This window comes from Trachemys scripta, chromosome 10 (assembly GCF_013100865.1).
Source record: "Trachemys scripta elegans isolate TJP31775 chromosome 10, CAS_Tse_1.0, whole genome shotgun sequence".
Lineage (NCBI taxonomy): Eukaryota > Metazoa > Chordata > Testudines > Emydidae > Trachemys > Trachemys scripta.
The window spans coordinates 37,768,284-37,791,008 of record NC_048307.1 but is presented as its reverse complement, the minus strand read 5'-3'; the positions used below and the strand labels follow the sequence as shown (position 1 = coordinate 37,791,008).

The 22,725-nt window shown below is 50.8% G+C and overlaps 1 protein-coding gene across 3 annotated transcripts in view; it reads right to left on the bottom strand.

Annotated features, from left to right (window-relative positions):
* Window positions 1-4,436: 4,436 nt before the first annotated feature.
* LOC117883678 overlaps window positions 4,437-22,725 on the bottom strand; it is a 30,067-nt gene continuing 11,778 nt past the window's right edge. For 2 of the 3 annotated variants that reach the window (XM_034783263.1, XM_034783264.1), the window contains exons 6-14: window positions 21,896-22,093; window positions 20,428-20,978; window positions 18,207-18,486; window positions 14,513-14,729; window positions 12,846-12,988; window positions 11,468-11,581; window positions 9,818-10,024; window positions 6,470-6,563; window positions 4,437-5,207 (exon numbers count right to left, since the gene is read on the bottom strand). In XM_034783263.1, the coding sequence (XP_034639154.1) occupies window positions 5,144-5,207; window positions 6,470-6,563; window positions 9,818-10,024; window positions 11,468-11,581; window positions 12,846-12,988; window positions 14,513-14,729; window positions 18,207-18,486; window positions 20,428-20,978; window positions 21,896-22,093 (1,868 nt within the window). In that variant the 3' untranslated portion in view covers window positions 4,437-5,143. The remainder of the gene's footprint in view (window positions 5,208-6,469; window positions 6,564-9,817; window positions 10,025-11,467; window positions 11,582-12,845; window positions 12,989-14,512; window positions 14,730-18,206; window positions 18,487-20,427; window positions 20,979-21,895; window positions 22,094-22,725) is intronic. The other variant, XM_034783265.1, reaches the window with a different exon arrangement.

Here is a 22,725-nt window from a genome sequence, read left to right as displayed (position 1 = left end):
ACAGGCAAGTGCGTCTGGCTTAAACAAGGCAAGGTACTGAAGCTGGCAGGGAAAACAGGCTCAGAGGTAGTCCCAGCACATCAGGTGGCAGTTCCCATGGGGGTTTCTGTGACCCAACCCATCACAGAGTGGGTCTGTCGGATGGGGCTCATTGGGTACGTAAATCATGGTGGCGCACGTCTGTCGCACGGGGCTTGTCAGGTACGTAACGCAGGGTGGAACAGGTCTGTCAGATGGGGCCCACCGAGTACGTAACGTGGGGTGGATCAGGTCTGTCAGATGGGGTTTGGTAGGGACCCAATGCTGCCTGGAGCGGGACTGTCTCACAGGGCTGGGCCGGTACGTAACGTGGAGTGGAGCAGGACTGTTGCACAGTCCTGTGGGGTACGTACAGGCCCTATGGCATGGGGCTCGTTGGGTACGTACCGCGGGGTGGAGCGGGACTGTGGCACGGGGCTGGGTGGGTATGTACTGTGGTGTGGAGCGGGACTGTGGCACAGGGCTCGGTGGGGACGCAATGCCACTTGGAGCAGGTCTGTTGCACGGGGCTGGGTAGGGCTGCAATACAGCCTGAAGCGGGTCTCTAGCACGGGGCTCGGCGGGTAAGTAACTCGGGGTGGAGCGGGTCTGTCGGATGGTGCTCGGCGGGTACGTAATGCGAGGTGGAGCAGGTCTGTCGGACGGGGCTGGGGGCATACATAACGTGGGGTGGAGTGGGACTGTGGCACAGGGCTGTGACGTTATTTATATGAACTAGGACTGTATAGATCATTGTTGCCACACTGTTATATATTTGCAGCAAATATTGTACAAAGGTTGTTGTGTGAGGTTTCTATGACAAGGTTATGATTTGCTGGTTATAATTATGCTAAGTTGTATGTGTGTATCATTTTTGTATTTGAAGTTATGAATATGAGCTACGTACTTGTATCTTAAATGTATTTGATTCCAAGTAGCCTCAGTGAAGCATTTGGTTAGCTTCTTGAAAAGGGACTATTCTCAGTAAGTGCCCAATCAAGAAACATTTAACTGACAATGGACTTTGGGAGACGCCAATCCACATCTGAGCTTTCCTGGGAAGGTTCAAACTAACATGTAAACAATGGTGTCGGCCTGCAAACTGAGTCATGCATGGACATGTGACATGGACATGTGACTTGCCCATGTGACTCCAGACTCCATCTTGCTGCTGTGATTTTCCACAGTAAAAACAAAGGAGTGTCCTTCCACGGGCAGAGAAAAGGCCCTGAAAAACCCTCCATTTTGTCTTCAATCCTGCTTCTGAGCTCTGGAGGAATCTTGCTACAAACTGAAGCTCTGAACAAAGGACTGAATGACCCATCCCAGCTGTGGATGTACTCCAGAGACTTGATTTGAACCTGCAGTTTATTCCACCAGTGCCTAAACCAAGAACTTTGCCATTACTGTATGTAATTGATTCCATTTAACCAATTCTAGCTCTCATCTATATCTTTTTCCTTTTATGAATAAACCTTTAGATTTTAGATTCTAAAGGATTGGCAATAGCATGATTTGTGGGTAAGATCTGATTTATATATTGACCTGAGTCTGCGGCTTGGTCCTTTGGGATCGGGAGAACCTTTTTTTTCTTTTACTGGGGTATTGGTTTTCATAACCATTCGTCCCCATAACGAGTGGCACTGGTGGTGATACTGGGAAACTGGAGTATCTAAGGGAATTGCTTGTATGACTTACGCATAGCCAGTGGGGTAAAACCAAAGTCCTCTCTGGCTGGCTGGTTTGGTGTGCCTTAGAAGTGGAGAAACCCCAGCCTTGGGCTGTAACTGCCCTGCTCTAGGCAATTTGTCCTGAATTGATATTCTCAGAAATGTCCCACCAAAGGCAGCATCGTTACAGGGGCTGGGTGAGTACGTAACCCGGGTTGGAGCAGGAATATGGCATTGCGCCTGTCGGGTATGTAATGGGTAGAGCGGGACTATGGTACGGGGCTTGTCAGGTACGTAATGGGTGTAGTGGGTCTGTGGTGAAGGCCTTGTTGGGTATATAATGTGGGGTGGAGTGGGTCTGTTGCATGGGGCTTGGAGGGTACATAATGCGGGGTGGAGTGGGTCAGTCGGACGGGACTCGTCGGGTACGTAATGTGGGGTGGGTCTGTAGGACAGGGCTTGGTGGGTAAATAATGCAGGGTGGAGCAGGACTGTGGCACAGTCCCAGCGGGTACATGATGCAGGGTGGAGCTGCTCTGTGGCACGGGGCCCGTCGGGTACGTAACGGCGGGTGGAGCGGGTTTGTTGGACGGGGGTGGGCGGGTATGTAATGCGGGGTGGAGCAGGTCTGTCGCAAGGAGCTTGGCAGGGATGCAATGCTGCCTGGAGTGGGTCTGTTGCATGGGGCTGGGTGGGTACATAACACGTGGTGCAGTGGGTCTGTCGGACAGGGCTTGGCGGGTACTTAATGCGGGGTGGAGTGGGTCTGTCGCATGTGGCTTGGTGGGTACGTAACGTGGGGTGGAGCGGGTCTGTCAGACGGGACTAGGCAGGTATGTGACGCGGGGTGGAGTGAGACTTGGACAGGGCTCGGCGGGTACATAACGCGGGGTGGAGCGGGAGTGTGGCACCGGATTGGGTATGTAATGGGTGGAGCGGGTCTCGGGCACGGGGCTTGGCGGGTATGTAACGCGGGGTGGAGTGGGTCTGTCAGATGGGGCTCGGCAGGTACGTAATGCAGGGTGGAGCGGGTCTGTCGATGGAGGTTGGTGGGTATGTAACGCAGGGGGGAGTGGGACTGTTGCACGAGGTTGGGTGGGTACGTAATGCGCGGTGTAGTGGGTCTGTGGCATGGGGTCCATTGGGTACGTAATGGGGGATGGAGCGGGTCTATTGCACGGGGCTGGGCAGGGATGCAATGCTGCCTGGAGCGGGTCTGTCACAGGGGGCTCAGCAGGGATGCAATGCCACTTGGAGCAGGTCTGTTGCACGGGGCTGGGCAGGTATGTAACGGGGGGGTGTAGTGGGTCTGTTGGTGGGGCTGGGCGAACACATAATGGGTGGAACGGGACTTTGGCACGGGGCCTGTTGGATTCATAACAGGGGTTGAGCAGGGTTTATTTGATGGGGTTCGGCAGGTACGTAATGCAGGATGGACCGGGACTATCGGGCTGGGCGGGTACGTACCGTGGGGTGGAGTGGGACTGTTGCATGGAGCACGTCACGTACGTAACGCAAGGTGCGTACTCTGACAGGAATGTGTGAGCGCAGTAGAGGAGTATGAAATACGGTAACCCAGGACTTTGAACACTATAGTGTTTGACTGGTAGAAGGCACAAGTAGCATGCCACATCTGCAATCATCAGTTAGGGAGCTCATGCTATTTGGTACTGAGTTGTTCACCTAGTGGAGGCAAGAGATCCCATCTGAAGAGGGACCAGAGGAAATCTGCTAAACAGCCATCCTCTCCCCCTACCACTCAGCTGCTCCAATGCGTGCCTCCTCAGGCAGCTCTAGGTACTGCAGGACAAGGAATGAGAAGAATGTCTTGCACCAAAGACCCTGCTTGAAGCATAAAACAATCTTACAGGGTTAGGGGTTAGACAGAGGTGGGCAAACTTTTTGGGTCGAGGACCACATCTGGGTGGGGAAATTGTGTGCAGAGCTGAGGCAGGGGGTTGGGGTGCGGGAGGGAGTGTGGGGTGTGGGAGGGGATGCAGTAAGGGGCTCAGGGCAAGGAATTGGGGCAGAGGAGGGGTGCGGAGTGTATGGGGGGCTCAGGGAAGGGGGTTGGGGTGCTGGAGGGGTTGGGGTGCGGCAGGGGGTTCAAGGCAGGGGGTTTGGGTGCACAGGGGTGCAGCAGGGAGCTCAGGGCAGGGGGTTGGGGAGCAGGAGGGGTACAGGGTGTACGAGGGGGCTTAGGGCAGGGAGTTGGGGGGTGGGGTGCAGGAGGGGTTCGGGCTCCGGCCCGGCGCCACTTACCTAAAGTGGATCTGGGGTGGCAGCAGTGTGCACTGGGGCCAGGGCAGGTTCCCTGCATGCCTGCCCTGTCCCCGGCCCCGCACCTCTCCAGGAAGCACTGTGGCCCCTGGGGGAGGGGAGCGGAGGGCTCAGCATGCTCTGCCCTTGCTGCGCCTCCAGGTACCTCCCCTGAAGCTCCCATTGGCTGCAGTTCCCTGTTCCCAGCCAATGGGAGCTGCGGGGGGCGGTGCCTGGAGGCAAGGGCAACGCATGGAGCCCTCTGCCCCCCCGCCCGGGGGCCACAGGGATGTGGTGCCGGCCGCTTCTGAGAGCAGCGTGGGGCCCAAGGCACCATGAGGGGCAATCCTGTGGGCCGGATCCAAAACCCTGAGGAGCCGGAGCCGGCCCATGGGCCACAGTTTGCCCACCCCTGGGTTAGACACAGTCAGGCTAGGGCCCTCATGGGGCAGAAATAACAGATTCTCAACCAGAGAAGTTCTACCCAGATCACATTAGAAGCAAACTTTATGTATCAATCACATGCAAAACCATCCCATCTTCATATTAATGCATTTAGGCTTGTAAACCTGTGGCCCCTGCTACACTGTCATCAGAATGGCAGGGCCTTTGAAAGGCCTAGAGCATCTAACATGGAATTGGAACAGAAAGGATTAAGGAAGATTGTTTATCCACTGGAGTAACAAATTTTATTCACATGTACAGCAGCAATCAGGCCGAATAAGAACTGAGCTCATCTTCTAGGATAAGCCAGTCTGTCCTTCTGTTAATCTTTTCCCCAGCTGACTAGAGCTTGGGACAGTTCCTGTTCCCCTGCAAGCTGCCACCACTTGATTTACCACCGGTACCAAATTTGTCTTGGGAGAAGACTAGGGAACAATATTGTCGTCTCCTCACCCAGTCTGGCAGCCCATCCACAATGGGGACAGCCATCCTGCTGCAGTTCAGGGCCTTTCAAGCTCTGCATCTGCCACAAGCCCATTTCTTAAATCTTTTAGTCAGTTGTAGACCACTCAGAGTTTAAAAAATAACCCAGGCACTTTAAATGTAAAGTTACATTCTCGCTGTAGAGTGGGTCTGTGCAACTATCCTGGTGTCGGGGAGGGTACTGGACAGACAGCTCGCTCACCTTGAGATGCAAGCCCCACCCACCCCTAGAATAATGGATCTTGCCAGTGACATTTTTCCTGGAAGGGTTAGAAGTCTGCTGCCATCTGTCTGCGGTCATTCATTTCTATGGCGGTGTAATTCAGGGAGTGTCTAAAAAATGGGTGAAAATGCGAGAAGGTTAGTTGCTTTGCTCCTTCATAGAGGGTGGATAAAGGGAGAGCCCCTAAGCATGCAGCCCAATACAGTCAGGGTCTCATGTTTAACAATTCTGTAGCCCTGGCTTTAGACTTACTATAAAAGCTAACCCAAACCTTCATTTAAAAATAACCTTCTAGTCCTTATAGTTATGCTTCCAACTATGAACTAAATGCAGCTAGTGGACAGTATTGTCTTCCCAAGTCTGCAGACAAAGCTCAGAGGTATCCACTATCCCCATTCAGCTTATGAGTGTTGACTCTGAGGCCTTCTAGTGGCAATGCACATAACATTATTAGTTTCAAGAAATTCAAGTTGAGTATGTGTCTGACTGATTTTTTAGGAATCAATTTTTAAGCCCCCACAGGCTATACCTAAAGTTCCTTTTAAAGAAATGTTAAAGGGTTTTTCTAATCCCCTATTCAGATTTAAGTATTTTTTCAGCCCATGGTAGACTGGGAGAAAGTAAATTGATTAGACGGTGTCCTATCAAATATACAAAATAAAAGTATTTGAACAAATGGGGAAGAGTTAGTGAGAAAAGAACTTCTCTGCTCTAGTTACAAATAATGTTTAAAATTCAGTATTGTCAAAGCTTTCAATGTGGATAACATCAGCAAAGCCATCCAAGAGCCTATCAGTGATACCACACTAACACCCAGGAGATTGAGACTCTTGGCAGCAGCCAGAGACAGGAACTAGTTGTTTGGGGGACTGACTCTAAGTGGGAAGTCACATCTCTCCTGCCCTTCAAGGGACAAGAGGCAACTCCTCTCTAGTGCTAAGAGAGTCCCCTCCCCATCCCAGGGCGCCAGGAGCCCCCACACTTCTCTACCCTGTCACCAGGGCCTCCAGCTTCCCCCTGGCCAAAACATAATGGCAGAAGTTATCAGTACAAGCATTCTGAGCAGCAGAAAACAGACTGAGTTTAACATGGCACCCATGGAATTCTATACACTGATCATATACTGACTTCATGAAAACCTCCATTACAAGATGACCTGAAACTGATGGAGGAGCTGCAGTCTGCTGCACCAGGGGATCCCCACCACTGAATTTAGGTCCAGTCTCTTGTGGAGTGCACAGGTCTTTCGGTAGAGCATTAAGCCCCACACTAAGGACAGGATCATTGACGCATGATGGGGTAGGGTAGGGAAGGAGTCACTCGTGGCTGCCCCTGGTACATAAGGCAATGGGTAGACATGATGATTTCTTACCTTTTGAAGTAAGAGACGGCTACAGCAACTAGTGTGAGTGTGAGCAGGATAGATCCCAGGACAAAGAGGGCTATTTCCCAGGCTTGGAAGGAGGCTGTGGGAAAAAGGAAGGGAAGACAGGTGGAGATTTGGCTGAATTATGTAAGGTATTGCTCATCTAGCAGATACTGCACTTCAGGAGAGTAAGGTTCCTTATAGTGAACACATCAGTGACCTATACAGCCTTGTCTTTGCACCTCACTGGGCTCAAATCCCTGGAAAAAGCTCACGACACAGCATTATTGTTTTAACTGTAACCCGCTTTGAATTGCTGTTGGTCCTAGGTGGTGTATTGTTTTACTGGGGTGCTGCAAGCAAAAGATGTGGCGGTACAGCCCCACATGGAGCTCTCCCCCACATTTTGAATCCTGTAAGATCAGGTATATCCCAAGGGCTACAATGAAGCATTGCTGTGCCATCACCAAATAGGACAACGTTTCATGCGGAGGGAGGGTCATTGATTGTGCTCTTTGGAGTGCATGCCATTGGCTGCAAGGCTATTGAGCTGCTTTGGCCACCTGAGGCTAGGGTTTGCTGAATGTGAACTTACTGCAGGTTAGACAGTGCGGGTTGTGACTAATTCTGTAACCTAGCAAGGCCTTGTATTCTATTCAGGGCCTTATACCGTGCCCAGTACCGGGTTTACCATGTCGCCAGGCCCAGAGTCAGAAGGGGCCCCAGCCGGATATGCCGGCCAGGAAAGCTGCCCCCACCCTTGCTCCACCCTGCTCTGCCCCCGCCTCTTCCCACCCCTGCTCTGCCCCAGCCCTGCCCCTGATCCGTCCCCACCCCACCTCTTCCCACCCCTGCTCTGCCCCAGCCCTGCCTCTTCCCACCCCTGCTCCGCCACAGCTCCTCCCCCACTCCATCCCTTCCCCTGAGAAACGTCCCGGGGACTGCAGCAGGGGTTGGGCGCGCCCTGCACTTACCGGGCGGTGGGAAGTGGAGCGACCCGGCCCCAGCCCGCTCCGCGCCACTGGTGAGTGCTGGGGGGCAGTTCCCCCCTGTCCCCCCAGTCCCAAGGCTGGGAGCCAGGGGAGCAGAGCGGAGTGAGCTGGGGCCTGGTCACTCCACTTCCTGCAGCCCCGTGAGTGCAGGGTTGGGCCCACCCTGCAGTCAGGAGGCAGGAAGTGCAGCAACCCAGCCTCAGCCTGCTCTGCCGGCTCATGCTGGGGTGGGGGGTGCGGTTCCCCCTGCCCCCCAAGCCTGGGGAGGAGATGAAGCGGTGGGGAAGAGAAGGGGATGAGGGAAGCGGGGCAGGGGAAAAGAGGCAGTGAGGGAGGAAGGAAGGAGGTGGGGCAGTGGGGAAGGGGCATGGGATGGGGAAGAGAAGGGGGCAGGGGAAGCGGGAGCAGGGAGGAAGAGGCAGGGTGGAAGGAAGGGGGTGGGATGGGGCAGTGGGGAAGGGGGCGGGGGCAGGGGAAGCGGGGCTGGGGAAAAGAGGCAGAGGGAAGGAAGGGGGTGGGATGGGGAGGAGATGAAGCAGTGGGGAAGAGAAGGGGATGGGGAAGCGGGGGCAGGGGGAATGAAGGGGGTGGGATGGGGAGGAGATGGAGTGGTGGGGAAGGGGCATGGGAGGGGAGGGGAAGAGAAGGGGATAGGGGAAGCGGGGGCCTAGCATGCAGATCCCCTTGGCAGCAGCTGGGGCTCCCCTGTTAAGCAGGCCCATCAAACCCTCATCCTGACAAGCCTCACCACCCCTGCATCTGTACCACCCCGATGAGCTCCCCCCCCCCAGACACCCTCCCTACTGAGCCCAAACCACCTGCACCTGGACCACCAACCAAATGAATCCCACCTCCCCTGCATCCAGACACCTCCCACCCAACTGAGCTCCAACCACTTTCACTTGGTCCCTCCTGCAGACTCCCATTGTCCCTGCACCTGGAACCTCTCCGTGCATCCAGATCCCCCACTGAGCTGCCTGCACCCAGACTTCCCCCCACAGAACTCTCTTACCCCCATTTAGATCCCCCCACACTAAGTCCCTCTGCACTTGGATCCTGCTGCCAGGCTGAGCCTCCCTGCCCACATCTGGTGTGCCTGGGCAAAAGGGGCAAGGCCCCAGGGTGTTTCTGTGGCAGGCCTGGCCCTCGTGCTGTGTCAGGGTCAGGTTCAGCTTCACTGCCAAGTCCCTGTCCCAAGGGGGCGGGGGAGGCTGCAGGGTATTCTCCCACCTCCATGCAGCCAGTGGCCTGTGCTCCCCACTGCCATGGTGGAGCACATTTATTTATTGTAAAAAAAAATATTGCAGAATTTTAAAATATTATGCACAGAATTTGATGCAGGATTCCCTCAGGAATATGGGGCGCTGTATAGCTGCGATGGTGGGACTGTGAAGGGGGTGCTGGACAGTAGGGGATCTGTGGGTGGGGGAGCTGGGCAGGGGGTATGGTGTGCAGGGTGCTGTGCAGTTGTGGTGGAAGGTCAGCGGAAGGGGTCTCTGGGCAGGGGGAGCTGGACATAGCGGGTCCGGGGGCATTGGGCATAGGAATCTGTGGGGGAGGTCTCTGGGTGAGGGAGTGCTGGGCATAAGGGCAGGGCACTGGGCAGGAGGGCCGTGTGGAAGGGGCACACTGGCAGTGCAGGGCTGGGTGGGGCCAGTGTGCATCTAACAGTTGTGGGTTTGTAAACAGTGCCCTTGTGCTGGGCTGAGGGGGGGCAATTTCCGCTACATTGCGCCTCATTGCCCCCAACCGGCCCCTCGCTCTGCAGACCGCCCCCATCACATGCCCTATTTCCCCAATGGGGGGCCCACAAATATGTTTGGTACCAGGCCAACAAAAAGTTAATCCAGCCCTGACCATGCCCATCATCAAGGTAGCATAGGGTTGCCAGATCCCAACTGTGAAAAAATGGGATGGGTTGGGGGGTAATAGGCACCTATATAAGAAAAAGTCCCAAAAAACGGGACTGTCCCTTTAAAAATGGGACATCTGGTAACCCTAGGGTAGCAGAGTGCCTTCCAGCAAGGCATACAGTCCTTCACACTGCTCTCTGAAAAGACTGGTCTTTTTTAGTTTTGCACATTGCAAGACTACCACAGAAGTGACAGGACTAGCACATCACCGTTAACTTCAGAGAAGCTGAATCGTCTTACTTCTCTATGGCCAGGTCCCATTGGCTTCTACTAGACCCGTTTGTGGAGATGAGGGTCTAGATGTCACCTGCTTTAGATCACCCCCCTCATCCTTGTTCAATGCCAGCTCTGTAGAATATCCACCATGGATATTCTACAGAGCTGGCATTCTAGACCCAGCACACTCGAGCTTGTGGGCGAATCATTGTACCAATTTTTCCTTTACTCACAGCCATTCTGTGACGCTGACACTGCGTTGTCTGGAGCGACACACTCTTTGTTTGTTTTAAGTACTCTCCCATCCACAGAAAAGGGATGAGGGCTGGCGGCGAAGTCCCTGTGCCAGTTTAGAATTAGATGCTGCTGCTCTGGTGACTTGGCCCACACCTGACCTGAAAGCTGCAACATGGAGTCTGTGCAGGTGAAGTTGAGCTCTGCTGGAAAAGAAGAGATTCTGGTTCAGTTTGGATGGGTTGCCTTTCTCCTCCCCACCCCCATAAATCTGCAAAATTTCTATCTCGGTTCAAAAATTCATGAGATTTCAGCACCATCAAATCCAAACCAGTGTGCTGCAAACGCAAACCCAAACCCTGGCCCCCAGCCCCATCAATGCACTACCTCCCATCAGCCCATCTCGGATTTCATTCTGGAGAGGTGGTAGGCTAGCCCATAATCAGGTTCCCATTCCGAACTCAATTTTGTGCCCTCTCTGTTTGGTTCAGTGTAGAAAGGCCAATAGGGATACATCTTGATAAACTGTCATGGATAGAAAGTAGTATCCAAGTTACCAGCTTTACAAAATAAAATATGAGTACTTCACTTCCTGAAAAGCAATAGTTCTTACATGTCTCCAGAGCTGGCTTGGTCTACCTGTTCAGATGTGACAAGTAACTTTGGGTGCCTCTGTTAAGGGGAGGCCCAATCCCTGAAGCCTTCACAGGGACCAATTTCCAGAAAGTGCTGAGCACCCACCATCTGGAAATTGGGCCCCTCTAAGGTGTTTCAAGGAGGGCACCCAATTTTTCTTCTGCACATTTAGGCGTTTGAATTTATTTCATGGACTCCTCAATGGGATAGAGTCTATAGGACCATTTCTGCTCATGTACGATGCTTGTTTAGGGAGTCATTCAACACAGATTTTTGAATGCCCCTCTCCCGGTTATATTGCATTAACTTTCACCACAGTTCTGATGAGCTTTACCATGCACAAAAAATTGGGTTCAGGTAGATGTTTTGGCCAAATCCAAGCCAAAGTTCAGAGAAGGCATTTAGCAGAAGCCTGATAACAAAATACCTGTTCCAGGCTAAACAGCTAGGAGCAGGGGTGTTTCCCAGGCACAAGTAGCAGTGCTTTACTGCCATTAGAGTTGGTGGGAGTTAGCCACAAATGGCAGGTCACTTTTCAGACCTCCTGCAAGGTGCTGGTACTCTCCCTGTGCTTCCTGCAGCATGGCAGAAAGGAAAGAGACTAGTTTTCTCCATCCTCCCTGCAGCACTGGCCATTTCTTGGTTATGAGCAACTCACATCAGACCCTCCTCCTCCCTCATGTTCCTCTCCCCAATGGCAGATCCTGCCTCTCGCTACTTCCTTTCCCACCCACCTTGTGTTGGCCAGACCCTCCTACTTTATCACACTCAGGAATTACCTCAGACTGCCAGTGCAAGAGGTCTCTAAGTGAAGCATATGTTTTGGGAAGGGTCCATTTCCTTTATCACCAATGGCTGCCTGTTCATTGCTCTCATAACACACCAGGAAGATAAAAGTGCCCCATTCTCCTTATTTCAGTCAGAGTACGTAGGCTGGGCTGCACTGGGGTCGGGAATAGGAGAAGGGTGATATAAAGTGGATTTTGATGAAGGTGAGTGGGTTTGGTACTGACCGTGTAGATAGAACTGGGAGATGCCGCAGGCACAGTTTTCCTCTATGGATTTCGTTAATACCTTCTCCAGGCTGTCATGCGCCCTCTCAGAGTTTGGGGTCCACATAGAGCAATCTAGGGGAGGAGGGGGAGATGTTATTAAATTAGTCTACAGCCATATAACCCTGAAAGCATCCAGTCTTGTCTGATCTCAGAAGTTAGGCAGGGTTGGGGCTGATTACTACTTGGATGGGAGGTCCTGGAACTAGCTATAGTTAGAGGGTGAAGAGGACAAAATGACAGAGCAGTTGTGAGGGGATTCCACTCTCCTCGTATTGGCCTGAGTTTGTCCATGGCGTTTATGGATCCACTGAATTCAGGGACTGAGACGAGAGTTGGATTTTCTACAGTCACGTGTCACCACCAATGGCTGGGCTCATGCCAAAATTCATAAGGAGCTTCACTCCCTTTCCCCTAGGAGGTTTCTAATTTATAGAAATATCTGATATTTCTGCTTGTATGTGGGCCTCTTTTCTGGTTTTCCATAGACTTGTATGCCAGCTTTACCGAATGCTCCCTACCCCATGGTAACCTAGGTGTTAGTGGCAATGAAACAAGACCAGGCAAGGGGATCAGAACTCCAGTCCCAAGCTTCCTAGCCTGGGAATACTGCACGAGATAGGGGAAGGGGAAAGCCATGCTCCTCAGCTGGCTGATGGATTGAGGCAGCTGTCTGACAACAACCACGGGGAAGCAGTTCCACCCATTCCTCAAGCAGGATCTGGCTAAGACTCTGCTCAAATAATGGATTCTTTGGCAGGGTGCAAGGCACTGCAATGAGCCAAAGACATGGAAACCCACTGAACATAGCCCAGCTCCTGACAAGTCTCTTGCAGCAGGGCTGTAGGACACTCTCCTATGTGCTGTCACCAACCTGAGGGGTTACGGTTATGTCAAACACTTTGTTCCTGTTGCAACAGTTAGACCTGCTGGGCTGGGACAGGGTGGTTTGCTTTTGGTCCCCCGGACTATGCCCCAGTTATCATCAGAGAGACGTGAGGTGGGATTTCCTGTCATTGCTGAAAAGTGAATGGCCTTTCCACAGAGGGCTGATCAGAGAGGTGCCTGGAATTAAATACCTTGCCCTGCCTGTCAACACCACCCCACCAGTGACAGGACTGACACTCCCAATGGTCGAATGGCATGGGGCCCCATCACCAGCACACACCCCCGCTCGCCTCTGAGTGCAGCATAGTCCACGCTGACACGGTGAACTAATGCATTCATTCTCCACACTGTCTGGTCCATATCAGGAGGGACACTCAGCAAAAATATTTCCCTCAAATCAGTCCAGGCCTCTCCCCAACCCCACACCACATGAGATGATAGCGCCTCTTACTGGGTGTCAGCAGGCACATATCAAGATCCACAGCAAATGACTTCAGGGGGCAGCTGTTCTCCAAGCCAGGTGTAGGGTCCGAGATGGCATACACCAGCGCAGCACTCACATCACAGCAGGAGCAGCGGCTCAGAGACACTGGCCTGTCCCCAAGAGAAATGAGTCAGATCTCACTAATACAGCATTTCAAGGGCTTCTTCAAGACACTCAAGCCACGGCCTCCCCTTCAAAATCCCAGCTTCTGCCAATGGGGGAGGCTCATCCAAGATGGCGGATGGCTTGCTAGGACAGGCATGTTTGTAGAAGGTGTTTTAATCAGTTTTTGCAGGTGTCCCAGAGACAGGATTAACCAATTGCCTTGACCCTGATGGGGAACAGAATATTTGAGAGTCTCTGGCCATAGGGAAGGCTATTTGACTTTGGATAGCTTGATTCTGGTTGGAAGTGAGGTAACAACCCCAATATTGCCAACCTCCAGTGTTCAAAAATAATGAGATTGTTCAAAAAACACCTTCATTTTGGAGTGATTATTTGCCTTCTGGAGTGTTTTCTGAGCCTTTAGTGGTCAAGTGTTTCTCTACACCCACCCAGGACTAGAAACTTTTACACACCCTCATATTCATGCTCACCCCCACTCAGAGACTCATAACAAAACTGCAAGACTTGGCAACACTGTGCTTCTATTCTCCCCATGATGAAAAAGACAATATTTTTCTACCACAAGGAGAAGCAGTGCAAGCCACATTGTATTGTCAGGAAGACAACCAGATAACTAAGTTACAAACAATTGCCTCAAAAAGTCCTGGCAGGCTTATGGCCAGTGGCTCAAACACACCCTTCAGGAGGCAGAGGACTTCAGTGCCACTTTTCTAAAGCATCTCCTTTTTCCTTGACAAATATATAAGCAGCAAAGCATTTCAATGAACAAGAAGTGGGAGTTTACCCACTTTTGGCTGAAATTTAAGAACTACTCCAATGGGTTTGGAAAGAGCCAAAGCTGATAATTATTTTCTGAGTTTTACAATGGTTTGTGTTCTTTCATATAATGCAACAAATATTCCTTATAAAAATACCTACAACATTTTAAAACCAAGAATAAGATACTTGTGTATAAAAATCTAAATCCAGCCTATAGAATTCTATAGCAGAGATGGGATTCTTTCAAAATTACTCTTAAATATAGAATATTTTACTTAATCACTAAAGAATTCTATTGGTTTCTTTTCTGTTAAGTTTTAGAGAACTTGTTCATCAGGGATTGATGTTTGAGAATCATTTTACTTTACTTTAATTTCTTTAAGTTTGCTTTCCATTATTATTTGTTATGTCATAAGTGCAGTTTGAGGATGGTCAAGATTTATGACTTCATTCTGCTTTGAATCAGTAGATGTAAGATTTCATTCTCATCAAGTTTTTGTATTCTAAGGGAGAAAAGACATCAGGTCACACCTGGTAGAGCATTATTGTTCCATATACTACATTCTCCAGTGCATCATCCAGTTCAGTTCTACAATTCTCATCACATTCCTATTTGGAGGGTAATAAGGTAGAATGCTCAAGGCCCTTGCAGCTCCATCTTCTGCCAGCTGGGGCCTCCAGGCACAGAAAACCTGGAGACTTTTAAAATGGAAGGCTCATAACATGTTTGGAGCCAGAAGATACCTCACCTCTCTTCCGCACAGGGCACAAAGTGCGATGGACCGAGGTGGTTCAGCTGTCCTCTGCCTGTGCTAGATTCCCATGTGTACACCAGAGCATCCACCAGGTTCTCTAGAGTCACCATCATGTCAACAGGAATTCTTGCTTGACGGCTGTTGTACACTGCCACAGCGCTGGAGCCACGTCTAACAGATGGGGCATTCTTGACAAACGGCAATTGCTGATCTGAAAACAGTGGGGGATAAGTTGGTGAGCAACCAGACACAGTAGGCAGGGCAAAGTGACAAGCCAAGAGCAATGAGAAGCAGATTTCATTGATGCCTTCTGTTATGTCTCATGGCATATACACAGAGAAGTCAGATAAAACCATTAATACTCTTGCTGGGAGGTTACAACAGATCCAAAATGTAGAGTGACAAAGCAGGCTGCTTCCTGAAGAGAGGCACAACTCATCCCACTTTACTATAGGCTGTCTGCAAATTGCCGGCTGCTAGATCCAGCTTGCACGCTTCTGTACAGAGCCTCCTAGCCAGCAAGCAGGACCCAGAAAAACCCTTGAAATTTAAAGTATCAGCTTTTACAGTTTTAACACTGTTTTCAATACACCACAACCTCAAGAACAGAAATTGAAACTGGGGTGATTAAAAGTTGGTTGAAGCTGTAATGAAGCCACTGACTGCTGGTAGCACAGACTGCCCAGCAGCTCAGGGTATCTCTGAGGGTATGTCTACACTACAGGATTACTCCGAATTTACAGAATTCGATTTTTGGCAACCGATTGTATAAAGTCGAGTGCATGCGGCCACACTAAGCACATTAATTTGGCGGTGTGCGTCCATGTACCGAGGCTAGCGTTGATTTCTGGAGCATTGCACTGTGGGTAGCTATCAATAGCTATCCCATAGTTCCCGCAGTCTCCCCCACCCATTGGAATTCTGGGTTGAGATCCCAATGCCTGATGGGGCCAAAAATTTGTCGCGGGTGGTTATGGGTAAATGTCATCAGTCAAGCCTCCCTCCGTGAAAGCAACAGCAGACAATCATTTTGCGCCCTTTTCCCTGGATTGCCCAGGCAGACGCCATAGCACGACAACCATGGAGCCCATTCAGCCTTTTTTCACTGTCACTGTATGTCTATTGGATGCTGCTGACAGACCCGGTACTGCAGCGCTACACAGCAGCATCCCCTTGCCTTTGCAAGTTGGCAAAGATGGTTACCAGTCATACTGTACCGTCTGCTGCTGTCATGGGTCTCTTGGCTGGCCTTGGTGAGGTCGGTCAGGGGTGCCTAGACAAAAATGGGAATGACTCACCAGGTCATTCTTTTCTTTAAGTTTTGTCTAATGGAGAGTCAGTCCTGCCTAGAATATCAGGCAAGCCTACTAAAGCACCAGAGAGGCAAACGGCCGCGCCGGGTCAGAGCCCCAAACATCCTGCAGAAATGATGAGCTGCATGCTATTCTAGGGGGTGCCCCTACAACAATCCCACTCATTGCTTCCCTCCTCCCTAACCCCTCCCGGGCTACCTTGGCAGTTATCTCCCCATTTGTGTGATGAAGTAATAAAGAATGCATGAATTTGAAACAACACTGACTTTATTGCCTCTGCAAGCAGAGATCAAAGGGGGGAGGGGAGGGTGGTTGGCTTACAGCGAAGTCGAGTGAACCATCATTCTGCACTTGCTCAGCCTATAGCTGAAAATGGGAATCTGTGATAAGCACTAGGATAGACGCACAGGCAGGACTGAATCTCCATTTGTGTGTGGGCCTTTGGTTGACACTGGTAAAATACAAAATGTCCCAGGATATGTATGTTGGGGGACAGTTCTAAACGGCAGCTTTATTTTTTTATTTGCAGCAAAATGTAGAGGTCTAAGTATCTGATTGTGAGCCCTGGGAGCAAGGGGTAGGCTCGGGTAGGTGCGACCGCGCAGTGCTGCCGACGGGGAGAGCAGCCTGAGGCAGAAGCCTCCAGCTGGTATGATATTCCAGGCAGGATTGAATCTCCATTACACAAAACTTAAAGAAGAGAATGACCTGGAGTCATTCCCTTTTTTGTCCAGGCGCCCCCGACTGACCTAACCAAGGCCAGCCAGGAGCACCCACGGGATGACAATGACGGTTACCAGTCATACTGCACTGTCTGCCATCCGCAAGGCAAGGCAAGGGGATGCTGCTGTGTAGCGCTGCAGCACCGCGTCTGCCAGCAGCATCCAGTAGACATACGGTGACAGTGAAAAAAGGCGAGAAACGATTTTTTCCCCTTTGCTTTCCCGGGCGGGGGGGGGGGGGGGAAGGGGGCTGACGACATATACCCTGAACCACCTGCGACAATGTTTTTGACCCTTCAGGCATTGGGAGCTCAACCCAGAATTCAAATGGTTTTCAGAGAGTGCAGGAACTGTGGGATAGCTACAGTCGTCAGTCACCCCTCCTTCCGTGAGCGTCCATTTGATTCTTTGGCTTTCTGGTATGCTTGTCTCAGCTCCTTAAGTTTCACGCAGCACTGTGTTGAGTCCCTGTTGTGGCCTCTGTCCATCATGGCCTTGGAGATTTTTTCAAATGTTTTGGCATTTCGTCTTTTGGAACCGAGTTCTGATAGAACAGATTCATCTCCCCATACAGAGATCAGATTCAGTATCTCCTGTACGGTCCATGCTGGAGCTCTTTTTTGATTCTGACTGTGCTGATGAGCTCTGCATGGTCACCTGTGCTGATCAGTGCTCCATGCTGGGCAAACAGGAAATGAAATTCAAAAGTTCGCGGGGCTTTTCCTGTCTACCTGGCCAGTGCATCCAAGCTCAGATTGCTGTCCAGAGCGGTCACAATGGTGCACTGCGGGATAGCTCCCGGAGGCCAATACTGTCAAATTGAGGCCACGCTAACCCTAATTCGAAATGGCAACGTCGATTTTGGCGCTACTCCCCTCATCGGGGAGGAGTACAGAAATCGATTTTAAGAGTTCTTTATGTCGAAGTAAATGGCTTCGTTGTGTGGATGGGTGCAGGGTTAATTTGATTTAACGCTGCTAAATTTGAACTAAACTCGTAGTGTAGACCAGGCCTGAGAAGCAGTAGGCTCTTTACACAGTACAGCAGGAATTTAAGGCAAGTAAATGACAAGATTAATGCATATGACATGCAAACATCAACCACCACCTATTCCAAATGCCAGGATGGGGGCAGCAGCACTGCAGGGTGTTGGCTCATATAGTTTAATATACAAGTCTATCTATGTGAGTGTAATGCTGATCAAAGGATTATTGGCTGTCCTGGAGACTGAAGCCTTCCGTTTCTCCACAGAACAGGTGTAGCATCAAGACAAGCTTCCTCCCAGCAGCCCCTGAGGAGCAAGAGGAGAATTCTGTCTCCAGAACCCATTCAGCCCTGAGGTAGACTGCTCAGTGGGGTGATTACCACTTGTCCATGAGGAGCTTGACTGAAAACATCAGTCCGTTTTGCATAGGCTACCAAACATCTGACATATAAACACTATTGACATGGGCAATACTGGAACCAGCATCCTGCAGATCAAAGGCTTCATAGCCCATTACCCATCCCCCCAATGCTGAAGCCACTCAGTCTCCAGCCATCTGCCTCCCAAAAGCTACCTTCTGGACTTCACCCACCAAAGAAAACCCAACTCTAGACTCAGTGTGGGAGTGAAGGAAGCACCTGTATGCAGTACTCTATTGTCAGCCTTACCAGGCCTGGGCGGTCCTGATGGTGCAATCACAAACAGGCCCGTGGCCCCGAACGTGCCCTGTAGTGGGATGCTGGCATATGCTTTGCCATCCTGCCCAGAGAAGAACACCAGGGTATATCCTCCCAGGGTGGCTCCAGGTTTGCCCTTCAGCTCAATGAACTGGTAGGGGGCAGTGCTGTTGGCCAGGCTCAGCTCGTTGATTAGGAGGGAGGGGACGGTGGGAGATGGTGCTGAGGAGTTGGCGCAGGCATTCTCCCCGAATGGTGTTATCGTAGTCACCTTGCAGAGACAGAGACACCAGGCTTTGAGGGCAGGAGGGATCCTTTCTATTCTCTTTTCTTTAGGTGGCGGCACCTCTTTTCACAGCATTGGATTTCTCCAGTCCCACACAACTGCAATCTGACTCCCCACCTGAAACGGGATCCTGCAGCACAGGCATGTCCTATGCTCAAGATATGGATGGTTTTACTTTCAAGCTTGATGGCAGCAGCTCCTCCCCACAATTTTTTTTCGGGTACCCCCATTTGAGATCTCTCACAACCACTATCAGATACCCCATTGTCTTTCCCCCAATTGCACTGCTGGGTCTGCACCTGTCCTTTGGATAAGTTTCCTTCCACAGTATCATTTCCTTTCCCAACCATCGGAGGATACAATTTCACTCATAAAAAGCAACAGAGGGTCCTGTGGCACCTTTAAGACTAACAGAAGTATTGGGAGCATAAGCTTTCGTGGGTAAGAACCTCACTTCTTCAGATGCAAGTGAAGAAGTGAGGTNGATGTTTACAAGGGTCTTTCCAGCAGAGGACTGGGCAGGCCCAAAAGTCACACATGTTCTTGAAGCAAGTAGAATGTTCACAGCAGCTCCAAAGAATCTCGCTAGCCAAAAGCACAAGGTCCTGGGACGCTGCCACCTGTAGTTATTGAGGGATTTGTGGAGAGACATCGGAGCCTCTTATTCCAAGCAGACTCAGTACAAAGGGAGGGGACTATGTGGCATGGAGAGGAGATATGAGTGAAATCAAGTATCAGAGGGGTAGCCATGTTAGTCTGAATCTGTAAAAAGCAACAGAGGGTCCTGTGGCACCTTTAAGACTAACAGAAGTATTGGGAGCATAAGCTTTCGAGGGTAAGAACCTCACTTCTTCACTTGCATCTGAAGAAGTGAGGTTCTTACCCACGAAAGCTTATGCTCCCAATACTTCTGTTAGTCTTAAAGGTGCCACAGGACCCTCTGTTGCTTTTTACAGATTCAGACTAACATGGCTACCCCTCTGATACTTGATTTCACTCATATCTCCTCTCCATGCCACATAGTCCCCTCCCTTTGTACTGAGTCTGCTTGGAATAAGAGGCTCCGATGTCTCTCCACAAATCCCTCAATAACTACAGGTGGCAGCGTCCCAGGACCTTGTGCTTTTGGCTAGCGAGATTCTTTGGAGCTGCTGTGAACATTCTACTTGCTTCAAGAACATGTGTGACTTTTGGGCCTGCCCAGTCCTCTGCTGGAAAGACCCTTGTAAACATCAGCAAGGGAAAAGAAAATCCTTACAAAGCTTTATCAAAGGAATCTGATAAAAACTTGTGTGTGCTGCTTAAAGGGGTCTCTGTCAGAAACTAGACATTTTAAAATTAAGAGGGATTAAAAAGAAAGGCACCAAATTCAACCAATTCCAGTTGACTGTATCCCTTTAAATGTTTCCTTCAAGTGAAAGGAAGTTGGGTACCATGGATGATAAATTTTGTACTGCACTTTGGACATTATGCACCAGAGAGGCTGGAGCATTAAAGGTGACTTGGTGTCGGATTTTTCAGGAGGAGAAGATGCCTTGTGCATTTGGGACCTAGTTCAGAGAGGTAGTCCAGGATTTCTCAGGGTCAGAACTTTAGAATCCAAGTTTCCTTCTCATTTATGGTCTGCCGAGGAATCACCTTTACTCATTAAGATCCTCAGCACATGGAGGCTGAATCTGTGCTTGTTTATTGGCAACCTCTCAGCTTTTGGCAGTAATTTAGCTGCTTAGTCTGAAACCCTTTGTTTGGATAAGGTGTAGTGTGGAGCCATCACATGGTTAGCAGAGGGAATAGGAGTGTGAATGAGAGAGAGTCTAACTCAGAGGGCACAAATAAGAGGCACAAGTGTCTATGAAGAGCCAGCCATATGTCAGCTTGCACAGCTAAGACCCACCCAGTGAAGACCAAACAGCTCCTGTCTCCTACCTGGAAGCTGCTGTGGACTCTGGGGCTCTGGCTGTTACACCGGCTCAGAGATTCATCCTGGCTGCTGTGGGAGTCATCTTCATACACGATATTCTGCCCTGGGGTCAGTACTTTGAGCAGCTTATCTGCCCTGTCAGATGCCCGGGACTTGTAGACCACTGCGTCCACCAGCCCTGCCTCTGTCACAGCCATGCCCATGCTGTAGGTGAACGTGGTACTGTGGTAGAGGGCCACGGCATCCCCCCCATTCTGAATGGTGTTCGGAGGCAGAACAATCACAGGACTTGGGGTCACCCACGCACTCCCCACCAGGAAGTAGCCCTGCTCATTAGTACAGTAGCCCGTCAGGTTCACCACCCTGTAGGCCTGGTTGTTTTTGCCATTATAAAGGACCAGCCAATAACCACGGAGGTCAAAACGTGTCTGCCCAGTGTAGAGCAGCTCGATGTACTCCATATCCTCCTGGCCTCCCGGATTGTCCGGATTCACCTCGTTGATGAGCAGCTCGGCTGCATGGGAAGGTGGTTCTCTGGTCCCTTCTGATGAGGCACCTTTAAGAGTGAAAAAATACCATCACCCTAGACTTGGCTTGCATTTTGCTTCCTGCAACTAGACAGAGTAGAGCAATGTATGCAAAATCCCATTAGACACCAACAGGTACCTGCAAACGCTGCACCTGGACTGGGCAAGGGTAGGTAGTGTCTCTAATTTGCTTTGAAGACACAGGGCCAAATTGAGAGGGCCATCTATGGACAGAGAGAATCTAGGCTGACATGACGACAGTGCTATGTAAGAGCTAGGTATCATCATCACCAGCACATCCCTTCTCTCTGACTCTTATGTGTTTCTGTTGGGGTAGCCCTCTGGAGCCCTCCCAGGGCTCAGGACCCCACTGCATTAGGCACTGTACAAACAAGGAACAGAAGACAGTCCCTGCATTACTGCAGCCTAGATTCCCCTACTCACCCACCCGTGAGGTATACTGCCCCTTGTACAAGATGTTAGCCTACCAACTCCAAGTTAGGGTAACTCAAGCACCAAGGCACTGCAGGAGTCTCGCTAAATCCTTCCTCTGGCTCCTCGTGGTACAAGTGACACCAACAGCAATTCCCTCACTTGTTAGTAAGTGGATGTGAATATGTCTAAGGCACACATGGCCTCTGGGTTTGGCCGATAAAGAATGCAGTGCCACGTATTCTCCTCCATGAAATGCTCCAGCACACCCCAAAGAGACATCAGCATTCCCTGCCCACACCCAGCCCCATCAACCAGCAGCACCAGGGCTTGCCAGTTAAGCCAAGGCAACAAGGTATAATGGAGGTAGTAACTGGATGGAGAGGGGCAGAATTAGGGCAATGTCACACACTTCCCACTCAACTAGCATGGAAAGGAATCCCTCTGAAGGAGCTAGAGATGTGTGTCTGACTTCAGATGCCTGCTTTTCCCTGATCAGAATAACGACGGGTACCTGGAGGAGATGCCGTGACATTAGCATCTTTGGAACAGGCCTTTTCCACTGTGGCATTCCAGCTGCTGAAATTTGCTGCCCTGGGACTCTCCAGGAAGCTGGTGAAGGCTTGTACCAGGCTGCTCAGCTGCTCAGCTGACTTGGCAGTCAGGAGTATGGTGAATACAAGCTCTGTGCCCCGGCATGTTGTGACAGGATCTGAAGAGGAAAGCAGAGAGGTGCATCAGCTTCACCACAGCCACCCCTTCTCTGGAAGCGACCCATAGCTTGCCAGTACATCTTCTACCACCACCCCACTCCCATCCAGGACTGGCTCCCAGTGGTAGAATTTAGCCATAGAATTTGAAGTGATGCAAGCTTCCAATGGGCTTCACAGCCCTTCCACCAGCCCGGAGGAGTGTTCTATGATCGAGCCCACATGGATCACCCAGACATAGTCTGCACCCTTTTGTCACTACCCCCTTCTTTGAATTTCAGTCTCTAACAGCTGCCCAACAGCAGCCAGGTTTGTACCCTCAGCAAGGTCTAACCATGACAAGCTGAATGCAACTTCTCCTTGTCTATGCTGATGGTGGAGTTGTGGTCAGCATCATATCAGCTGGCTCAGCTCTCCATGGTCCTGTTCTACTGCAACAACAGGCTGGTCTAAATGTTCACTACAAAGAGGTAAGTTCAGTGGTACCTCTGCTGCCACACAGTTTAACTTGGGCAGAGTCATAACGTGGTCCCCAGTGCACATCAAAGAGGAAGCCTTAGAAAGAAAACCAGGTCTCTGGTGATTACGGTCCTGTATTACAGGACTGAGTTCATCTCCCTACTGTAGTATCTGT